The 23,070-nt window shown below is 45.1% G+C and overlaps 2 protein-coding genes across 2 annotated transcripts in view; one reads left to right on the plus strand and one right to left on the minus strand.

The window, feature by feature from the left end:
• Positions 1–17,364, plus strand: part of LOC138953312 (fibropellin-1-like) — a 30,671-nt gene extending 13,307 nt beyond the window's left edge. The window contains exons 14-26 of the mRNA XM_070325112.1: positions 167–401; positions 947–1,309; positions 4,884–4,992; positions 5,819–6,051; positions 6,660–6,920; positions 7,690–7,806; positions 8,481–8,597; positions 9,037–9,080; positions 9,387–9,540; positions 10,414–10,548; positions 13,193–13,303; positions 13,677–13,811; positions 16,221–17,364. Coding sequence (XP_070181213.1) covers positions 167–401; positions 947–1,309; positions 4,884–4,992; positions 5,819–6,051; positions 6,660–6,920; positions 7,690–7,806; positions 8,481–8,597; positions 9,037–9,080; positions 9,387–9,540; positions 10,414–10,548; positions 13,193–13,303; positions 13,677–13,811; positions 16,221–16,486 — 2,280 coding nt within the window. The 3' untranslated portion in view covers positions 16,487–17,364. The remainder of the gene's footprint in view (positions 1–166; positions 402–946; positions 1,310–4,883; positions 4,993–5,818; positions 6,052–6,659; positions 6,921–7,689; positions 7,807–8,480; positions 8,598–9,036; positions 9,081–9,386; positions 9,541–10,413; positions 10,549–13,192; positions 13,304–13,676; positions 13,812–16,220) is intronic.
• A 1,640-nt stretch (positions 17,365–19,004) lies between these two features.
• On the minus strand, positions 19,005–22,916 carry LOC138953889 (cell death regulator Aven-like). The gene is made up of 5 exons (XM_070325867.1): positions 22,605–22,916; positions 21,799–21,949; positions 21,221–21,393; positions 20,259–20,772; positions 19,005–19,695 (listed from the first exon to the last, which is right to left on the minus strand). The coding sequence occupies exons 1-5, from the start codon at positions 22,830–22,832 to the stop codon at positions 19,631–19,633; spliced, it is 1,131 nt and encodes a 376-aa protein (XP_070181968.1). The 5' UTR covers positions 22,833–22,916; the 3' UTR covers positions 19,005–19,630.
• Positions 22,917–23,070: the final 154 nt, after the last annotated feature.

The following is a 23,070-nucleotide window of genomic DNA, read 5'->3' on the forward strand; positions in this document are numbered from 1 at the left end:
TGGACAATACATCAGTACAAAGTTAACCAAGGAATTTGTGTCTCTTTTTTCCGCTAGCATACATTTGTAAAAATCGCCGTCAAGGCATCGAAGAGGAAGTACAGAACATGTGAGCCAACGTATGTAGCAGCTATTCTCACCGGTTGGTATGATTTTCCTTTCTCAGGGTTACGAAGGAAACAACTGTCAGTTAGAAAACGTTGGCTGCTCACCTTTCAACCCCTGTCTGAGCGGAACCTGCGAGGAACTGGGGCGTGGCACATACAGGTGTAACTGCAGCCCCGGCTTCACGGGCACCAACTGTGACGAAGACGTAGACGAGTGTCTGTCCCAACCCTGTCAGAACGACGGGACATGCTCTAACGGCCAGCCGGGCTCCTTCCAATGCACATGCCCTGTTGGTAAGTGACTCGACCATGAGTGATGTCATCAAGTCCCTAATACGTCATAGCGTTTACGTAACTTCATACTGTTTATTAAACCTTGTGATGTAGTATTGACGTCATCAGATGATGTCATAATGTGAAATTGACGTAATAATAAATGTACTAATGTCTCAGTGTTATCATTGGAATCTTCTCTATTACGATGAGCTCAGCATGGAATTTTAAAGCGAACCTGCCCCGTAGGGTAGGTGAGATGACGGTGACAAGAGAAGGACGTCTAATTATGGAATTGATCTCAGAAGTTCTGTTCCCAGTCAGTACTGTCAGAACGACGGTGCTTTCTTAGTGGGACTGGTGACTCTGAGTAACCTCATCCTGCTCCTATGACGTCATAACATTAAAGTATCTGACGTCACACTGTGTAAATGACATATCTACATTTCATGTGTTACTGACGTCATACGGCCTGAACAGAGTCACCTTTATTATTGTCGCAAGCCGACCTTCTGTTTAATGAACTTATGCTATTCAAGAAGAGGGTTTTTCCCTTTTGTCGTCAGGTTTCACGGGCAGCCGGTGCGAGGAAGACATAGACGAGTGTGCCTCAGGGCCCTGCCAGAACGCAGCCACATGCCAGCAGTCTGCTCCAGGCACGTACCGCTGTATCTGCGCTCTCGGTTTCACCGGCGACCGCTGTCAGGACGACATTGACGAGTGCTCTTCCTTCCCCTGTCTGAACGAGGGAACGTGCAGTAACGGCGTGCAGCCTGGCACGTTTAACTGTGCCTGCCGACCTGGGTTTACGGGCCCCACGTGCGACGGGGCGTTGGACCTGTGCAAGGACAGACCGTGCCTCAACAACGGCCAGTGCAACTCTAACCGGCCCGGGACGTATCAGTGTGTCTGTCCGGGCGGCTTCAGAGGTTGGTGTCGTCTTTTTCCGTTTAGTGAAGATTTGACAGAATGTTTTAACATCGTCTAGCGCGACTTGTTTGTGTAATTGACAAACTCCGGAAATCACTCTGTCGGTTTTGTTTGGGTTGTGAAAGAGTAAATACTCTTGCTTTTGTTGAGGCAAATTTTGACACATGCGCCCTGTGAACGTGTTTCAGACACACCCTCCACTAGTGACTGGCCTATAACGTCACGTGGGAAAGTTTGCCTCAACTTGATAAAAGCAACACATACAAACCCGACAGAGTTATTTCCCAACATCTCGAATTCCTTTATGCTTTTGAATGGCCATCGCTTGCCTATGAACTTAGTTTCTTGTGCTTTTGAATGGCCATCGCTTGCCTATGAACTTAGTTTCTTGTGCTTTTGAATGGCCATCGCTTGCCTATGAACTTAGTTTCTTGTGCTTTTGAATGGCCATCGCTTGCCTATGAACTTAGTTTCTTGTGCTTTTGAATGGCCATCTCCTCCGAAAGCGGCGTATGGCTGCCTTAATGGCGGGGTAAAAACGGTCATACACGTAAACTTCCACTCGTGCAAAAACCCGAGTGTACGTGGGAGTTTCAGCCCATGAACGCAGAAGAAGAAGAAGAAGAAGAAGAAGAATGGCCATCGCTTGCCTATGAACTTAGTTTCTTGTGCTTTTGAATGGCCATCGCTTGCCTATGAACTTAGTTTCTTGTGCTTTTGAATGGCCATCGCTTGCCTATGAACTTAGTTTCTTGTGCTTTTGAATGGCCATCGCTTGCCTATGAACTTAGTTTCTTGTGCTTTTGAATGGCCATCGCTTGCCTATGAACTTAGTTTCTTGTGATTTTGAATGGCCATCGCTTGCCTATGAACTTAGTTTCTTGTGCTCTATTGTAATGATTACGTGTATGTGGCATTTCATTGTATGTTGGTAAATATTTGAAAAAATCGTTTGAACAAAATTCTTCCAAATCTGTTGTAGAATTGGGCAACAAAAGAGTTGTTCCTGTGTAAGACTAATTTCGTGACGCGTTATGTTGGAAGCCAGGGATTAGTGAAAGGCTGAGGTAGTGTTCTTTAATCTTTAAAATCTTGTCAGTCGATGATTCAGATGTAACCGAGTGCCGTAACACTACGATCACCTCGGGAGGCGAAGTGCAATCAAACAGGATTGAAAATGTTAGGGCTAATTTCTTAGCCATATAAAAACTGTTATGCAAACCCGAAGGTTTCCATGAACATACAGACAATCGGAAACCACCAGACCCCATCACAAACAGAATTCCACAATCCACCGGTGTTGACTTAAAGGCCAACAACTCGGGTGCAGAGTCTGCTGTGAAAGAAGCGGTAGCCTCCCCTGTCACAATCGCCCCCGTTTGAATGAACTTCGTCCCGAAGTTCCGAACCGGGGGACCACTGTCCATCCCAAGTTCGCAGAATGGGAACAGCACGAAAAATGTTCAGTAAGGTCATATACTGTTCAAAAAAAGAAACGCATAGCTTGTAATATTTGGTTAATTTAGTTATATGGCTACAAGGATATCCACCAAACTGCAGAAAATGTTTATCTGGTCGTCGACCTTTCGTCCATTGCCACAAGTGAGCTCTGCACGTGACGCATGCGTTATCAGTGGCTACAATGTCAAAATTGCTCATTTGGCATGACCACTCGTCATGCTTCAGTGTAATCTCGTGAAACTCGGGGAATATTGAGCTCTCACCATGTCTTCCAAAACCCATAAAAGCGGATTGTTCGCCACAAAGAAATCAGACGACAATTCAGCGACGAAAGATGGCCCGATTGAGCAGAGAAGACCGCCAAATTGCATTGGGTCGTTTACAAGCAGGCCAAAGTCAAAGTGCAATCGCCAGGCACTTCCACGTGTCCCAGAGCACCATCAGTAGACTGTGGGTCAGGTTTCAAGCCACTGGCTCCGTTGCTGACTTGCCACGAGCGGGAAGACCAAGGGCGACAACTGCTGCTCACGACCGCTTCATACGGCTCCGCCACCTCCGGAATCGTTTCCTGTCGGCCTCATCTTCTGTCCAGGCTCTCCCCGGGCCACACCGATTATCGGACCAGACCGTGCGGAACCGCCTGCATGAAGCTGGTTAGAGAGCTCGCAGACCTCACAGAGGAGCTGTCCTCACCCGCCGCCATCGCCAGAACCGAGTGCAGTGGGGCAACCAGCACCTTCGCTGGACCGTCCGGAATCACTGGAGACACGTGTGGTTCAGCGACGAGTCCTACTTCCTGCTCCAGCGACATGATGGTCGGAGGAGGGTCTACCGGAGAGTAAACGAACGTTACGCGCCCAACTGTGTGGATGAGGCACCCGTTCATGGTGGTGGAGGCGTCATGGTGTGGGGGGCGATCAATACCGCTGGAAGGAGCACCCTGGTACACGTCCAAGGGCGCATAACTGCCCAGCGATACGTGGAGGAAATTCTGCGCTCACACGCCCTTCCTCTTCTGGCTGACCAGGATGCCATATTCCAGCAGGACAACGCTCGCCCGCACACAGCACGACTCACCACCCAGTTCCTCACCGACCACCATGTCCAGGTGCTTCCCTGGCCATCCATGTCGCCAGACATGAACCCGATAGAACACCTCTGGGATGAATTGGACAGACGTGTGCGCAGGCGAGAAGAAGCGCCGGCAAATCACCGCGATCTATTGCAGGCACTTCAGGAGGAGTGGGACACCATCCCACAGCAAGATATCCGGCATCTGATCCAGTCCATGCCCAGAAGGTGCCGGGCAGTTGTTGCTGCTCAAGGCAGTCACACCCCCTACTGACTTGACAGCCTCGGCACCCAATCGTATTGATTGACTGATTGATTTGAAGATGCAAATGAACTGTGTGTGCATTCAACTGTGTCCATACCAAATTTCAAACAAATAATCTAAATATTGGATTTTCTGTTAATTTTTTCGAAAAATAAAACAAATTTGGCAAGTAGCAACTATGCGTTTCTTTTTTTGAACAGTATATTATGCCATTACCTGAACATAATTATCATGCCGAGTCCCATCCTGCTCGCAGCGCCAGATGTAACCGAGTGCCGTAACACTACGATCACCTCGGAAGGCGAAGTGCAATCAAACAGGATTGAAAATGTTAGGGCTAATTTCTTAGTCCTATAAAAACTGTTATGCAAACCCGAAGGTTTCCATGAACATACAGACAATCGGAAACCACCAGACCCCATCACAAACAGAATTCCACAATCCACCGGTGTTGACTTAAAGGCCAACAACTCGGGTGCAGAGTCTGCTGTGAAAGAAGCGGTAGCCTCCCCTGTCACACAAACAAAAGGCTTTTTTTCATGGTGCAAGTCATCAGATTTTCACAGTATGCTTGGTTGATATCATTCAGTCAAAAGGGATTGTGGTTGCTAGGAATGGTTGCTATGGGTTACTAGGCCTGGGTGTTGCCGAGCCCGTAATCATATATATGACAGATAGACAGACAGACAGACAGAAGACAGTCCAAAAGACCGACAAAAAGCTGCTGTTACTGTGTGAAAATAATCGATCATTGTTGACGATGTTGTGTTTACCAGGTCGCAACTGTGAGGAGGACATCAAGGAGTGTGCCTCTCAGCCCTGCAGAAACGGCGGCACGTGCAGCGAGCCCGACCCTGGCACTTTCCGCTGTGACTGTGCACCTGGGTAAGTGTTTTACATACAGCGACCCTGACCCTGGTACTTTCCGCTGTGACTGTGCGCCTGGGTAAGTGTTTTACATACAGCGACTCTGACCCTGGTACTTTCCGCTGTGACTGTGCACCTGGGTAAGTGTTTTACATACAGCGACCCTGACCCTGGTACTTTCCGCTGTGACTGTGCGCCTGGGTAAGTGTGTCACATACATCAGACCAGTGCTACGTACGTACTATGAATTGAACAATAGATAGCTCATTCGAGTCCATACAGAAGGTATACAAGCGGTCTGGAAAACCTAAAGTTAAGCCCGAAGTTGACTTCGCGAAGACTTTTTATGGAAAATCCAATGACAAAGTTTTGTGTAGCGAGCTTCGTGAAGTTCACTTCGCGAAGTCGACTTCACCCAATTAATATCAGGCTTTATAGCCGGTTCATATGATGGGAATAGCGTCATCAGCTTTCTCTGTCACGTCGTGCAGGCGCGAAAACTTAATTGGACATGCTGGCAGTTTGCCCAAGCTGTAGAAGATCGCATTGACTAATATGATGCCATGGCTGGGGAGCTTTAATAACGGATTTTATCGAAGTGCTGTCACAAAAAGAACTCAGGGTCCGGAGTGCTACATACATTATTAGTTGCTTTTTAACACCCTGGCCATCTGGGCTACTTGTCCCGTTTTAGCGTTGTCTGTCAACACAATTACTTAAAGGTTCAACAGATTGCTAATTAGGCTGTGCCTTTTCACATTAGGTTCAACAGATTGCTAATTAAACTGTGCCTTTTCACATTAGGTTGAACTGATTGTCAAATTGTGCCTTTCCACATCTATAGTTACGCAGGCAGACAGTGTGAGCGCGACATAGACGAGTGTGCCGCCAGACCGTGCCAGAACCGAGGCACGTGCTCACAGGGGGCGCCGGGCACGTTTTCTTGCGCATGCGCACTAGGCTTCACGGGTGACACGTGCACCGAGGACATTGACGAGTGTGCCACGGTCACGTGCCAGAATGGCGGCGTCTGCACCCAGCCCTTCCCGGGCTCCTTCCTCTGCAACTGCACCACAAGTAAGTCCTGGCACACTACACTGATCTTGGACCGGTGTACCTCTTGGGGTTGGTTGCTTGGTTGTTGGATTTTCAAGTCCCTTCAACCTATTTGGTGGCTATTCGGGACTTATTCAATTGTGTTTCCTCTCTCAGTTTACACGGTGGTCTCTGTGTTAAAAGCTACATTGTATTTACATTTATGTATATCACAGTAAAGCGAAAAAGGTTCTGAAAGGCTAATTTTGTTCGCACACTGTCTTGTTACTTTAAATTTTGATAAAACTGAATCTTGATCCCCTTTAAAAAGTTAAAATCTTTTAAGGAGGAGGGGGGGGGGGTGCGTCCGGAAGCACATCTTCGGGTCCTGTCACCTATTTCGGCTCATTGACAACAAGAGGTAATGTTTCTGATTTGTCTCCTGGCTCTTTTTCTTGCAACAGGTGGCCCTTTGCTAACCTTCTATTGATCACCGAGTCTATTGTTTGTCAGTTCAGGAATGGGCACCGCCGGTGAGGCAAAGCCGTCTGAAGAGCCTGTCCCAAGCATAATCATTGTGGTGAACACTTCTGCGAGGGATCAACAGCTTGTCACTGTGTCTTTCACCCTATTTGTCTCTTTCCTCATAGGTTTTCGCGGCACATTCTGCGAGACGGAGACAGACCCCTGCCTGTCACAGCCCTGTCGTAACGGAGGCACGTGCAACTCGCTTGAAGGAGGCAGCTACAGTTGTTCCTGTCCCGTGGGCACTACTGGCTTGTACTGTGGCGTTGACATCAATGAGTGTCAGAGTCAGCCTTGCCAAAATGATGGCCAGTGCTCGCAGCCCAGCCTAGGGTCCTTCCAGTGTGCCTGTGAGCCTGGCTATACTGGCGTCGCTTGTGAAGTGGGTGAGTGGATTTGGTTCATTGAGAATTAGACAAGACAATCTACCGAAATTCAGATGGTTTTTTTTCTCTGGCGGACTGTGCTCACATCCGAATCTGGGGCCTTCCCAGTGTGTCTGTGAGCCTGGCATATGACTATACTGGCAACGCTTGTGGAGTGGAAGAATAAGCTCCGTGTGAGGTTTGTCGTCAAGACAACGTTTCAAAATCCGGGTTTTAAAGTGTTTTTTCTAGCAGATTTGGTTACTAATACCCAGCATGGTGGCTAGTGCTCACAGCAGAATCTTGGGCCTTTCCAGCGTTTCTGTGAGCCGCTGGCACATACTGGCGACGCTTATTTATGACTCGAAGTCGGTGAGATGTTTGGAGAATTATATGTTGTAAAATGGCAAACCTTGTTGTTTGTTATTAAATGGTGTGGTCTGTTATACAGTGGTACCTGTGGTGAAAGGACACCATTGAGACTAAATGTGCCCGTAAATTGCAGGTGGCCTGTCGTGACAGGTATACATAATTGAGAAAGGGACAACGTTATCCTCTCAAGGGAGGTGTCCGCTCAACGGAGAGGCCTTACATCACAGGTACCACTGTAAAATGCTGTTTATTTACAAAATGGCGTTGAATTCATTCAGATACTGATTAACGTTATGTACGTCTGACCTATGTGCTAACACCGGCAAGTCAGTGCTTATGTATGGTCTGCTACGCGTATAACTTAACCGATGTTTTGTATGCATAAATGGTGTTTATTTTAAAATGGAGTTGTTTTCAGACGTCGACGAGTGTGCGTCTGAGCCCTGTACAAACAACGGAACGTGCCAACAGGAACTGCCCGGCACCTACTCCTGCACGTGCAGAACTGGCTTTCAGGGCTCCGACTGTTCTCAAGGTCAGTGTGGGAGCCCGCTACCAAACGTACTTACTCGTTCACTCACTATATCCGTCACTCACATTGCAAATAATGGTTTATGTTAACGTTCTGTCACTATACCACGTACAATAAGAAAGATTTCTGACGGAATGAAGTTTGTCTCGGTGGCTTTGGTCTCTTAAAGGCCCACTCAGCCTCCGGTAAACCATCAGTTTCTGGCCACAGACACTATCAGGCTTTTACACACAGTACAACTACCCTTTTGTTCAAACACTTACCCCTGGAAAACACCCATAAAGAACGAGCATTTTTCAAAGAATTTATTTTTGCGTGGACAAACGGACTTCTACCCACAGAAATCGGAAGCCTCGTTATGGCGCTAGACCTACACGGGGCCCCGATGGCTCGGGGGTTAAATAAACCACGAGAACGGGTGTGTGGTTGACACATAATATGCTAAACAGCCTTCCAAGCGAACTGTGTCATTTAATGCTGTTAAATGCTATTGCAAGTGTGTTCCATAAGCTTAGAATTGCTTATTTTGTGAAAGATTCCATCGTTCTGAAAACCTCATGTGAGGCGGAGTGGGGCTTTAAGCAGTGACCCGATGAATTACTCGTAGGGTCATCGTCAGGCTGTGCATGTGTCAGTATCGTATATAATTAACGAAAAGAAAACCTATTGAATTACAGAGATAGATGAGTGTGCGTCCTCGCCATGTCAGAATGGAGGTCTGTGCACCCAGCCGGAACCAGCGTCTTTTAACTGTACCTGTCTGCAGGGCTACTTCGGGGACAGGTGTCAGCAAGGTGAGTCTCGAGAAGATTTTTTTGGTTAAAATTTTGCAATTGGTACTAAATGTGTATGTGTGTGAGTGTGTGTGAGTGCGTGTGTGCGCGCGTGAATGTGTGTGTTTACGTGTGTGTGGGTGTCAGTATGTGCGTGAATGGGTGTGTATGTGCATGCGTGCGTGCGTGTGTCTGTGCGTGCGTGCGTGCGTGCGTGTGTCTGTGTGTGTGTGTGTACATTGCTTATTTTTAACCTTGGCGGTTGTCTCGGCTGAGTCTAATGTTAAATTCTCTTGGGTGTAAAAGCTTTTTGAGCAACTGGTGAGCTGACCACGCATGTGGGGGCGAGGCATCTCGATCTCGTTTTCCGAATGGTCGAATCTGGTAGTTGTATTTTTGCGATGTTTCATCTCTCAGTGTAGGGTTGTGAGTAACCTTTACTATTTATTTTCTTGTGCAGAACGCCTTTGTAACAACAAATGTATGAATGGCGGAACGTGTCAGGTAAGACGCCTGAATGTTGCAAAACAAACACATAAGGAACCGGCAACGAACAAGTTAACGATCAGATAACAAACAAACAAAATATAGAAACATGGAGAAAAAACACGCATGCACGCACGCACCCACACACGAACACACCCACCCACCCACACCCACACACCCACACACACACACACGTTCATATTTTCGCGACAAGTTTGGAGCTTAAAATTCGATGTATTCATCCTCTTTTTGTATTACAAAAAAGAACCAGATACCCATTCCCAGCATATTATTTAACTTCTTTTTGTCCAATCTGTGTTAAAGGAGCTGTCAGGTGTGGACTACATCTGCATGTGTTCCCTGGGTTTCACGGGACGTAACTGCGAGGTGAACATCAACGAGTGTGCCAGCGACCCCTGCCGGCAGCTGGGCGTCTGTCTGGATGGCATCAACAGCTACCGATGCGCCTGCATGAAAGGTCAGGGTCGTTTGGTTTAAACGATTTTGTACGAGAGTTAAATATGCGCATATGCGGAACCAATTTCTGGCACCTGCGAGAATAGCAAGCATTGAAATAAACAAGCGACTTCCATCCTTATTGTTGTCACGATTCTCTCAGGTGCCAGGAGATTGGTTCCGTATAACTCTCGATTACTCCATTACACATGTCGTATGCATTTAAAGCGCTTACCTCCCTTTGGTTGTTTGATCTCTAAGTAGCGCTCTGCCACATTTGTTTAAGATTCTTTTAAACGATTTTAGTCAAATGTTACTGTTTAAACTACAATACCTCATACAGGTAACTTTATTAACAGTTTAGTGGACGACTGTTATGTACAGAGCGTAGTGAAATCAAGGTCGTTCAAAGCCTTGGGAAGTAGTCCCGTACCTCAGGTGGACTCGGTTGGAGACTGAGGTCAGGGTCAAATAAGAAAAGTTGAAGGTCAAGAGGACTCAAGACATAGCAATTTGCATGTTTTTACGGCAAGAAAAAGAAAACGTAAACTGTTGGGCAGTGTCGGGTTTATAACAGAACATACAAGGAATTCATCAATAAAATGTTTCTGATGTATCTCTACGCTGAATGAAAAACTTGATCAGTAATGAAAAAGGTCGAGGTTACTGCAAAGAAGACAGTTACTATCGTGCTCAATGTCAGATAAAAATCCCTTGTTGGATTGTGTACATGTACTTGATCACAAGACCGTGACACTATCAGCACACGCCAGCACTCTCAAAAGTGTGTTTTGAAAAAAAGGTGAACAAGCCGTGTGTTTTCTAAAGTCCTTTCGGCTCTACTTGGTAAGCTTTATGAGTCTGCTAATGACTGTATTAATTTGTCTTGACACAGGCACAGAAGGCAATCTGTGCGAGACTAACATTGACAACTGCAGTCCCAACCCCTGCCTGGGTGCTGCCCGCTGCATTGACTGGACCGATGACTTCTACTGCTTCTGTCCTGATGGTGTGGCCGGCAAGATATGCAGTGAGTGAAACCACGAGCTTTGGCCCACTCCGCCTCCTGTCATTTGAGCGTTGATGCGTTATGCCTCGGTCTCACATATACGATTTTTCGGAAGTGTCGGGGATAGTTAAGTCGGCTAGGTCGGAAGTGTCGGATGCAAATTCGGCTCCAAATTTCACTCCCGACCTGTCCTTACGACTGATCCGACCATGTAGCCGACAAGCAGACGACAACCACCCGACTTTAGGGCCGACAAATCCGACATGTGTCCAGACACTTCCGACTGCAGTAACGACAATTCCGACTGCAGTTACAACAGGCCCGGCTGAAAAACTTCCGAACAATAGCCGACTCTCACGACCAGTGTAACGACTAAACCGACTAGCTAACGACTGTCCTAACGACAAATCAGACTGCCCTTACGACTAATCCGAACGAAACTATGCTACCGACAAATCCGACCACCCTTACGAGTCCTCCGACTACCGTTACGACTAATCAGAATCGCCTTACGACTAAACCGACACGCTTACGACAACCACACGACAAATTTCTATTCGTCTGAGTCGGGAGGCTCTTCCGACTGTTTTGAAAATTTCAAAACAGTCTGAAGGGCCTTCCGAACTATCCGACTTTTCAAAAACAAAATTGCTAATTCTCACGAACTCCGCCGACCTCTTCCGACTTCCAGCCGACTACCTAAAGTCGGGTGACATTCGTAGATGTGAGACCGAGGCATTATATAGCTGCCGTTATGCGCCATACATGGCCCAGCTCATCCGACTTCAGCGTGTTTTTATATCGGAGTGGTCCTTCTCCCAGACTGGTGGCTGTACAGGGCTGTCGAGTCCAGTCTACCCGGCTATTTGGCCATAGCTGGCTGGTTTGTTTATCTGAGGTGACCTTCCCCAGGGCTAGAGCTCACAATGCGGCTCTTGATCGCATGGTGTTCCCGTAATTGGACACCTGGGGTATTTCTTGAGAGTAACAGTGCCACCTGTTACCCTGCCCCATCCTGCTGGAAGCACCGCTATTTGGTCCACGACTGCTTATTCGTCCTGGCAAGCCTGGCTTATCTCGCAGCTAACCTCCATATCTGAAGGCCACCCACCCCACTATCCGCCACCTGTGGACGCGCCTGGTTGGGGGTGGTCGCCCCTACTTTTCCAGGACTCCGCCTCCTGAAAACAGTTCGCCCCACTGTCTCAGATCTAGTCAGGTTGTATGCGATATTAGACCATCCCTCCACTTGGTCACATACAAGAAATGAACAGCCTTGGTGCTCTTTGTGCACAGTGGGTTTTTTTCCAAGAATTTATTTCGCATGAGGCACTGGGTGGCCGAGTGGTAACGCACTTGCGCTCGGAAGCGAGAGATTGCGAGTTCGACCCTGGGTCAGGGCGTTAGCCATTTTCTCCCCCCTTTCCTAACCTAGGTGGTGGGTTCAAGTGCTAGTCTTTCGGATGAGACGAAAAACCGAGGTCCCTTCGTGTACACTACATTGGGGTGTGCACGTTAAAGATCCCACGATTGACAAAAGGGTCTTTCCTGGCAAAATTGTATAGGCATGGATAAAAATGTCCACCAAAATACCCGTGTGACTTGGAATAATAGGCCGTGAAAAGTAGGATATGCGCCGAAATGGCTGCGATCTGCTGGCCGATGTGAATGCGTGATGTATTGTGTAAAAAAATTCCATCTCAGATCTGAGACAGTGGGGCGAACTGTTTTCAGGAGGCGGAGTGTGCCTTTAAAGGCATATGTAGTTGTACGCGCTCCCGTGTTTACAAAGTGTAGTTTGCCCATAATCGATGTCAAACGCACCATAAGACCATGTAATGACGATATGTCGGCATGCGCGGACCATATACATGCATTACAGCTTGTTTTAGAGTCTCAAAAACTTTGGATGTAAACAAAGACGCGGAGTTATTTCCCTTGCGTCAACGCTACCTCTGTTGGCAAATCTATAAATAGGACGATCCAGATCAAAATGAAAATTAACATATCTCAACATTGAAGGGGTCCTAGACCACAATATTTTGCAGGGAACTTAATTTAGCATGTCTCCAGCTGTTGGTAAAGCAATTAGCGTGTATAGTCATCGAGTACATATGGCTTTAAAGGAACAGGTCTTCTTCTGTACACGATCTTATTCAAGGGTTTTAAACTGGCAGTCCACCAAATGCTATATGATTTGGCCTACTTCTCGCATTTAATAGTTGCAAAGTTTTGCCTATTGTGATTTTGTGTCGATTTTTAATTGGACCCTTCCGTTTTTGTCCAGTCGATTTTGAGGGTACCCTTATTTGAGAGGCGGTCACGTGATCCCTGTAAAATAAATCTTTAATCCAAAAGATGATCCAGATAGTCAAGTGAACGGCCGTAACTGGCATATCAAATTTTAATAAAATGACAGGAGAATTAATGCTTTTATTTGGGTGCAAAATTTGTTGCAATAATGTTTTGGCGAAGTTTAGATTCTACTACATGTATTTTAAGTTCAGTTAGTAAAATTGGACGACAAATGTATTTTGTTTTTTTCTATCTGTCTGCTACTTCTGACTCGAGTTCTTTTCTTTGAGATAGTGAGTCGACAGCAATGCTAATGTCCACTGTATAGTTGCGTTCGTGATCTTTAAATTGGCGTCTGATGTTGTTGCAGACGTGTCTTCTCCCAACACGCAGTACATCCCGTGTGACACCAACGTGTGTCTCAACGGTGGCATCTGCTGGAAGAACAGAGATGGTTCCACACGATGTAACTGTGCAAAAGGTAAGAATGACTTCTAAAACACTTGAATACCCAAGATTCTACAGCTGTGTTTACCTGCCGTTGGAGTATTAGAAGAGAAGTTGGCATACTATTGTTGTTGTTGTTGTAGTTATTGTTTTATTGTTTGTGCTTTTAGGACATTGTGTTGCATCTATTTCATCTGCACTTTGAAGGTTTCGCACACAGCATATCGTAGAACAGGATTCTTACTGACTGGTCCACAGAACAATTCAGTTTACTAAATAGAAGCCTAGCAGATACTTTTTCATTTCTGACAGAATTGTTTGTTAGTAGTCATCATGGCATTGAGTAGTGAATGACTGTGGATCCTTTTAGCTGACTACATCCCTTCTGTTTGTGTCACGGCGTGCAGGTTTCATAGGCAGCCTGTGTGAGACGAACATAGACGACTGCCGTGCCGGTCCCTGCCAGAAGGGGGCGCGCTGTGTAGACTGGATTGATGACTTCTACTGCAGATGTCCTGTTAACACCTATGGCAAGACTTGTTGTAAGTATTGAGCATCCTTTTATGAAGAACTAAGTTCCTTTCCTTCCTCACCCAATATAAGACCTCCTAAACTCTGAAAAAAAATCAAGTCTTTAAAGAGAGGGAATCCAAAAGTAGAGGCCGGTATATTCATTTAAAAACGTTAAGAACATGAAAGTTTTAAAAGTTAGACTTAGAGTCTTAAAAGGGGGAGGTCTTAAGACGGTGGTTGGGATGAATCAGATTTTGGGGACACGTGCATTCTGGCCTAGGAGAGTTAAAACCAGATGTTAGTTTTTTTTCTGAAGCAATTTGAGTATTTGTGTCAGCGTGTGTCATCCCCCAGTTGGTCATATCAAATTCTTAATATTTCTCACCATGCAGTACTCGTGGCATGGCAATGTAAACCCCCCGCGGGTTAGGGGGAGTCCCATGTTGGTTGGGACGAGAAAGAATTTACCCGATGCTCCCCAGCATGTCGTAAGAGGCGACTAACGGATTCTGTTTCTCCTTTTACCCTTGTTAAGTGTTTCTTGTATAGAATATAGTCAATTTTTGTAAAGATTTTAGTCAAGCAGTATGTAAGAAATGTTAAGTCCTTTGTACTGGAAACTTGCATTCTCCCAGTAAGGTAATATATTGTACTACATTGCAAGCCCCTGGAGCAAATTTTTGATTAGTGCTTTTGTGAACAAGAAACAATTGACAAGTGGCTCTATCCCATCTTCCCCCTTTCCCCGTCACGAAATAACCCTTCGTGGTTGAAAACGACGTTAAACACCAAATAAAGAAAAGAAAGAAATGGCAATGTAAGCGTATTAGGAAAGGAAACAGGTTTTGCCAGAATGAAACGCGCATTGCACTGTTGCTCACTCATTCAATTAACAACTAGAAGGACAGCTTATTTGTGACATCTGCCACTGACAACGCAGAATCTTAAAAAAACGATCCTGAACTATGTGTCTGTTGATAGTTGTAGGCAGAGCTCAAGTATAAATGCGGTTTCTAACAAGATAACTCTCTCGTGAAAGGGCACATGCAATGGAGAAACACTTTTGGTCGATCCCAAAGGTATCTTCTTATGACAGATATATATACTAGATGAATACCCGCTTCGCCGGGTACCCGGCTTCGCCGGACCCGGCTTCGCCAGGCGCACCGTACGCCAGGTTCGCCGGGCGCACCGTACGCGATTGACGCCACACGAAGGAAGGGAGATAAACGCGCAAAACACTGGAGAAAATAAGGAAGAGTTACTGGGAATGGATGTACAGAAAAACCAAAATCGGTTCAGCGCTGCGCGCTGAGAGCACGTGTTGAAAATTTTCATCGAGCAGATTGTGTCCGTGGTCTACCTGAATATGCCTACCAAATTTGAAGCAGATCCATCGAGAACTTTGGCCGTGCATCGCGAAGAAAGACAGACCGACAGACCGACAGACAGACACACACAAGCTGTATATAGATATAGATATATATATATATATATATCTATATATATATACGACTTGTGTCTGTGTCTGTGTGTGTGTGTGTGTGTGAGTGTTCGCGATGCACGGCCAAAGTTCTCCATGGATCTGCTTCAAATTTGGTGGGCATATTCAGGTAGACCCCGGACACAACCTGGTCGATGAGAATTTTCAACTCGTGCTCTCAGCGCGCAGCGCTGAACCGATTTTGGTTTTTCTGTTCATCTTCCCAGATCCATTCCCAGTAACTCTTCCTTATCTTCTCCAGTGTTTTGCGTTTATCTCCCTTCCTTCGTGTGGCGTCAATCCATATTCCCGTTACTATTTTTAGAAGGTCACTGTCCACAACGCTCAATCCATATTCCCGTTACTATTTTTAGAAGTTTTCCTTTGTGTGGCGTCAATCGCGTACGGTGCGCCACTCACCCGGCAAAGCCGGGTACCCGGCGAAGCCGGCCGGCAAAGCCGGGTACCCGGCGAAGCCGGGTATTCAGCTCTACTTCTTCCCGGCGAAGTCGGCTACCCGGCGAAGCGGGTATTCATCTAGTATATATATATATATCTGTTTCAATAGGGGCGGGGATGTAGCTCAGTCGGTAGCGTGCTGGATTTGTATCCAGTTGGCGCTGTCAGCGTGAGTTCGTCCCCACGTTCGGCGAGAGATTTATTTCTCAGTCAACTTTGTGTGCAGACTCTCCTCGGTGTCCGAACACCCCCGTGTGTACACGCAAGCACAAGACCAAGTGCGCACGAAAAAGATCCTGTAATCCATGTCAGAGTTCGGAGGGTTATAGAAACACGAAAATACCCAGCATGCTTCCTCCGAAAGCGGCGTATGGTTGCCTAAATGGCGGGGTAAAAACGGTCATACACGTAAAAGCCGTGGGAGTTTCAGCCCATGAACGAACAAACAAACAAACAAACTGTTTCAATAATCAATTATTTTCCTCTCTTGTCTCAGCGGACAACACAAGCCTGCCCGTTCCTTCAACCGAGGCGCCACTGCGGCGAATTCAGCTGGCGGGGTACGGTATTGACGGCACCACTCTGGGTATCCTGCTTGCCATCTTCATAGGTCTCCTCATCATCGTCATCATCGCTGCTGTCATCAGGAACTACTTCCGCCGCGATCAGCCCCGTGACTTCTGCTTCGCTCTGCCCAGCCGTGTGTACAAGCCGGTCTACCATGACTGGGGAGAAACCACGTTCACCTCAGAGAGATACTGAACGGGGTAGCTAGTGTGTTCAGTTCTTGCACACTATGAACGTTGAAGATAGAACTGTGTGTGCAAGCTGTTCTACCATGGCTGAGGAGAGACCACCTTCACCTCAGAGATATTGAACGGGGTAGCTAGTGTGAGTTCTTGCACGTTACAAACGTTGAAGATAGAATACTGTGTGTGTAGACTAACTGTGTGTTCTACCATGATTGAGGAGAGATCCCTTTAACGGGGTAGCTAGTGTGTTCAGTTTTTGCACGCTATGAATGTTGAAGATAGAACTGTGTGTGCAAGCTGTTCTACCGTGGCTGGGGAGAGACCACCTTCACCTCAGAGAGAATGATATTGAACGGGGTAGCTAGTGTGTTGAGTTCTTGCACGTTACAAACGTTGAAGATAGACTAACTGTGTGTGCAAGCCGTACCTCTACCATGATTGGGGAGAGACCACTTTAACGGCGTAGCTAGTGTGTTCAGTTCTTACACGTTACAAACGTTGAAGATACACTAAACGTGACTGGGGAGAGACCACCTTCACTTCAGAGAGATATTGAAAGGGGTTGCTAGTGTGTTTAGTTCTTGCACGTTGTAGATACACTAACCGTGTGTGCAAGCCATTCTACCATGGCTGGGCAGAGACCACCTTCACCTCAGAGAGATACTGATGGGACAGTTGTCGTTGAGTGTGTTGAGTCCTTGCACGTGAAAAACGTTGATTGTACGTACGTCAATTGAGGTGACCAATGTAACAGGGCTGGACAAACCGAATTTTCACCCCCGCATGTGACTGCTTTTTATCTCAGAGAGATACTGAACGAGGTAGCTTGTGTGTTGAGTTCTTGAACGTGAAAAACGTTGAAGATGCATTGTCATGAGGGTCACCATGGGGGGGGGGGGGGGGGGGGGGGGGGGTCTGTGCACGTGCACATTGAGGCCAAAAGTGCCATGCACGGTGATCCACGGTGCACGTTACGAAAAAGCTCCATGCACGGTGCACGCCGGACCTCTGTGCACGGTGCACGCTATGAGAATTTCCCCATTCCCATTACGTCCAAAAAGCCCATTCCCGGTGCACGTGGTAAAGCATCGCCCCCCCCCCCCCCCCCCCCCCCCCCTCTGAGAACTTCTGTGAGACATGACGATGTGTAACAGGACTGAACAATACTAACTTTGCCCGTGCATGATATTGTGTGTGGATCGAGATAGGTTGTATCGTATGACTGATAAAACAGGGGATCGCGCGCATTATGTCAAAAATATCTTCAGACTGAAAAAAAAAATCCAGGCATAAACAGCCCTTACTTTACCCCTGATCAACCTTGCCACTGGTATTTATGAGTTATAAAATCTAATTATGCATTAAAAAAAGTCCTAGTGAGTATAGATATATTCACTGTGCATCACAGTTTAATTCTGATTCATCTATTTGTTTCGAAAAAAATTACAGTACTTTGATGGGAGCTCTGTCTCTTTTACTTCTCATTTCTGTGTTCTTGGGCTGCAACTCCCACGTGCACTCAAGTGGAATTGTACGCATATGTCCTTCGTCACCCTGCAGCTTAGGCAGCCAAACTCTGTTATCAGCGGGTCTCTTCAACGATTATGTTGATTTGTGGGATTCTTCCCGGATACATTAGGGACCTGTGTTTTGAAAAAGCCATTTGGTGCAGAAAAAGCAGGCATGGCCCCATAGCAACATCTTAGCAATGCACATTCTAGCTAATAGACACTTGATGCTGGTAAACTCGCTCTGATCTGAGTTTCTCTTGTCAAATAAAATTGTATGAACAGGCAGGATAGACTCGGAACAATGAATACACCAGCATCAAGTGTATATTAGCTAGGCTGCACATGCTGATTGCCGACATGAAACTGGAGATAATTATTACGTTTTCAGTAAACAGCAGTGTTTAACCAACCACGAAGGGACCTTCTCTTGTGACAGAAATGTCAATATACAGACTGAAGGCTGGTATAGTTCAGTCTAATATAATTTGTTTGTCCTCGTCTTCATTTTACCAGAATAATCATTTATTTATGACATGGGCTTAAACTGGTCATAATCATTCTTATTTTGCATAAAATTACAGAACGGCTTTCATGTAGACTGTCTGCATACTGTATCATAATAAATAAGGAGAGACGAAATGTGGTGCGATGTGTAACTTGTGTGATACATAAATGCTATCGTTTTGAGGATGTCTGACTTAATTGAGAAGCTGCCCGGTTTGCTTAAAGTGTTTTTTCATACAGTGGTACCTGCACTGCAAGGCCTTTTGAAATAGAAAACACTCCCCAATACAATTATTCTATTGTCCACCTGGCGTTATAGAATGACTGAAATTTGTGTCAAATCTGTCCTCAGTGTAGGAATGCATGTGGCTGTTTCCAAGAGAGTCCTTTCATCACAGGTACCACTGTATTTCAGTACCTATTTCATCCATGCTTTTTATGTGTTGCCATCAAGAAAATTCTCTGTTTCATTCATTCACACACGTCATGCATCAATTTTTGAACAATGACACATTTGTAATTGCTTTAGTTCTTTATTTTGTACTTGATTTCTAAACCAGATAGTTCACATATATATAACTTGCATTTACTCATTTAAACATGTGTCTTTTCTTGTGCTTACATTTACAAGAGCCTTTCTTGGCCCTGAATTTGCGTAGGATTTTTCATTTAGTTACAACAATTGACGCTTTCCTCATACATTCAAATAAGGTAACTTTTGAGTAATTCATGCTGTTAATATTTAATTTTGAACCTGCCTTTCTTCTATATCTTCGCATGACCAAAAGCATACATTGCGTGTATATATACTGTATGTGCTTTGGGTAAAAGTATCACTAACAGCAACAAATAATCATTTTAATGTCATGAATGTGTTTAATTTCCCTTTGCAGACTAAACTTTCTCTACCCTTTATCTGATTTTTCTATTGGTGCTTTTGTGTAGATCATTTTTAAGTGTCTTGCAAATAAACCAATAGACGTTGCTTGCTGTCAATCATTCAGTCCCAGCTAACATGAACTTTGAAGACTAGCTAATATATCACTGAAAACATTCCAAGTGTCTTTTCTGTTCACAGTCTGTGTTAAAAGAGTGTGTGTGAGAGTGTGGTGTGGCACAGAGTGACCAGAACCAACCGGTCAGCTGTCCAGGACACTGTCCAGCCAGTCTTCCAGGTCTTCAGATTCTGCACTTGCCTTTGGTTCTGCAAAACAAAAAGAGGATTTAAACAAATGTGCGCTAGAAGAAAGTTTTTCAGCACCAAGTGTTTCTTGCTTCAGTCTGTGGGAAGTCTGGGCTTGGTGTGCGGGAACGCTAAAGTACAATCAGTGGACATGATACATTTGTGTGGGTGTGTGTGTGTGTGTGTGTGTGAATGTGTGTATGTACATGTTTGTGAGTATGCACATGGTAGTAATTGTGTGTGTGTATGTATGTATTTGTGTGTGTAAGTATGTGTCTGTGTGTGCGCACAAGTTTGTGCCTGTGTTAAACTGTTAGTGTGTGCAAGTGTGCGTGGGTGTGTGTGCATGTGAGTCTGTGCGTCTGTCTGGATACATGTGAGCACCTATGTGAGATATATATATACATACTTGTATAAATGTGCCATTCACAGTTTAGGTATGCACATACAAATATACACAGCCACATGATTGTGCAGATTGGGTCGGCTGCACACCAATGACCAAACATGATGCGCATTACCCGTCTTCAGCTATACAGCCGTATGGCTATTAAACACTAAACCACATGATCTATTCCACGTACCTTTCTGACTGGTGTTTGAACTAAGGGCAGGGCCGTTAGACTGTGATGCATCCATAGCAAGGAGGTCGTCCAAGTCCTTTTCTGTCACATCCGTTTCCTCTCGCGACACCCCATTCTCAGACTGAACTGTGCTACCCACTCCACCACCCTCTCTCTTCTCTGTACCACTCGTCTCCAACAAACTGTCCAAATCAGCGTCTGAAAATCCAAAGCTAGCACCTTGCTTTTTCTCAGCAGTCTTTGTCTCTGTTGACCCTTCCTGCAGATTTGTTGCTGTACTTTTTGTGTTATTCTTTGAGTCTATGGCACTAGTTTGTTGTTTTTGTGTGAGGCTAGTTGAGGGCTTTAGGGTACCAGATGATTCTGAAACCATTACAGAGGTTGCAGACGTGGTCGATGATGATTTGGAGGCTGCTTGTGAAGAGACGTTGTCTTGTTGCTGGTGAAGTGTGGGTAATCCTGCCTGAGCTCTGTGCTCGTTTGCTGATTTGTCCATCGCAGCTACTTGTTCCGACTGAAATTAGGAAGTAAATAAATTAATAAATGATACAAAACATCACAGTTAACCTGCTTTGTTCTGTTTTGTACCTCTGCCTCTAAAAGGCAAGGGTGAATACTCAATCTGAATAGCAAACAGAAAAGGAAAAAGAAAAGTCTTCTTCCAATCCCTAGCAATTTCACCCCTCCCTCCATCCAGCTTTCTTTGAAGAGAAAGAGAGAGAGAGAGAGAGAGAGAGAGAGAGAGAGAGAGAGAAAGAGAGAGAAAGAGAAAGAGAGAGAGAGAGAGGGAGAGAGAGAGATATAGTTTAATGTTTCCTGAGTTTAATATTTGTTTGCAAAATTCATGCTTCATCACTGATCAGTGATAGTGTTAAAGTCACTATGACAGCCTGCTAATCATATACACAAAATATAATTTTAATAAAAACAAGCATCTGCAAGTAAACAACAAATGCACCAACCGAAAAGATATCTGTATCCAAACGGAGCTGAGCATATAAGGGCAGACAATCTAAACTGTCTGCCAGCTTATTGCAGTCAAGGGACAGAACTTGTGTCACTGTTCCTCCTTCGCTACTTCCATTGTCTTCCCAGCTCTCTTCATCTTTGAAGCGAAAATGTGAAGTGGCACTTCCTGCAAACAATTACATGTACAAGGAAAAATTAAAGGACACCTCACACACAATACAAAGCTCCTCTCAATCTTTTTTAAAAAATTTTTGGAGGGGGGGGGGGATGTTTCTCTATCATCTAAATTTATTATTATTTCAGTGTCTTGACATTTAATGTTTAGTTGTTTTTGGGTGGCAATGACAGAGATCATTGTATCCCACATTATTATTTGAAGACTAACATAAACTTGGTAACATAAAGACAGATAAAGATACATAACATTATGCATGGCTCCATGGTCGTTGTTTTGTACTGTAGCAGCCTGAGCCCTTGATGTCAAATTGTCAAGTGAGTAGGAGGTGTGTGTGTGTGCGTGTGTGTGGGGGGTTAAATATTGGTTTAAGCAAACCTTAAAATCTTATCTTACCTGAATGATGCAGTAGTTTGTTGAAATCTTGACCCTTTGGGGCAGCTGAAGCATCAGCTGCTTCGGCAGGTGGTATGTCATATTTTGCCCAGTTGCTGCTTATTTCACGCCGACTAAAGGTTTTCCTCTGAGAGGTTCTCTGTTCATCATCCTGTTAAAACATCAGTTTAGACAAATGAAACACTATTTAATGAGTCGATCCATTCAAAGAGCAAACTGATTTTTTTTTTTTTAAGATAAAACAATAGCCATAATGAGGCAGGTTAATCTGGGAGTGGGAACAGGTAAAAAATATTAAATAAAACAGTCAAAAGAAAAACAAAAACAAATGTCACGTCATCTAAATACCTATTAGAAATAGTAACAAACAGACACACAAAACTGTGAACTATAATCACAATGATTTGTACATGTTTTGAAATTCTTACACACAAAGTAAGTTTTATCAATCCTTTCAGAGGCATACTAATTTAAGTTTTAACAGTTTCAAAAAGACATTGATGCTCTCAGTCTCATGTCATATATTTGATCTTTTTCACAAATTCAAAAGAACAAAAATACAAAGCACTAGAAGAACTGCAATAATCAGTACAGTCTGCTGTTTACATGCAAGCAATCACACGCGCGCAAACACAGATGCACACACCCGAACCACAAACATTATCATCTTTGACGTTCCCAACACACACCCGCAAACGGCATTCCCAACCCACATTGACACACAGTCACAGACACACAGACTGAGTGCATGACATCTATCAGCCCGAACAACGGTATCATCCCAGCTATAACCCCTGTGGTCCTACCTCACTGTCAGACGGTGAGAGCGACAAGTCCACTTTCTTTTCATGCTGAGGTGTTGGACGGTAGGCGCCGTGCGGAGCTGATGTCTTCTCCGCCTTATTTGAAGCACCCGATTTACCAGACTTTGACGTGCCTTTATCACTCTCGTTTTTCCCTCCTTTTGCGCCACCAGCAGCTTGCTTTCGTTGGTGCTGAGCACTTCTCTTCTTTTTGTGCTCGTCTGGTCGCATGTTGTTGTCACACTGATCGAGTGACTGACACTATAAGCTTATTATCCAACTTCTCTGCCAACTTTCACTTTGCACAGAGTTATCTATCCTGGGTCAGTAAAATTTAAGAACCGGCTTCCTTTTCATGTTCAAACATATATTTAACATCCAGATTTTATTATAACTTTATAACTCTATAAGTTTTACAAGGAAATATTCTTTTTTCAAAACGAGTCCTTACTTTTTCAATATCTTATTT

Source organism: Littorina saxatilis, linkage group LG17 (genome assembly GCF_037325665.1).
Source record: "Littorina saxatilis isolate snail1 linkage group LG17, US_GU_Lsax_2.0, whole genome shotgun sequence".
Classification (NCBI taxonomy): domain Eukaryota; kingdom Metazoa; phylum Mollusca; class Gastropoda; order Littorinimorpha; family Littorinidae; genus Littorina; species Littorina saxatilis.

What these genes read in the sequence shown, in the direction of transcription:
- LOC138953889 (XM_070325867.1), bottom strand. Translation starts at nt 22,832, where the DNA reads ATGCGACCAGACGAGCACAAAAAGAAGAGAAGTGCTCAGCACCAACGA. An exon ending in TCTCACCGTCTGACAGTGAG is followed by an intron (nt 21,950 to 22,604) that starts GTAGGACCACAG and finishes ATGTTTTAACAG; the next exon opens with GATGATGAACAGAGAACCTC. An exon ending in TTCAAACACCAGTCAGAAAG is followed by an intron (nt 19,696 to 20,258) that starts GTACGTGGAATA and finishes TTTGTTTTGCAG; the next exon opens with AACCAAAGGCAAGTGCAGAA.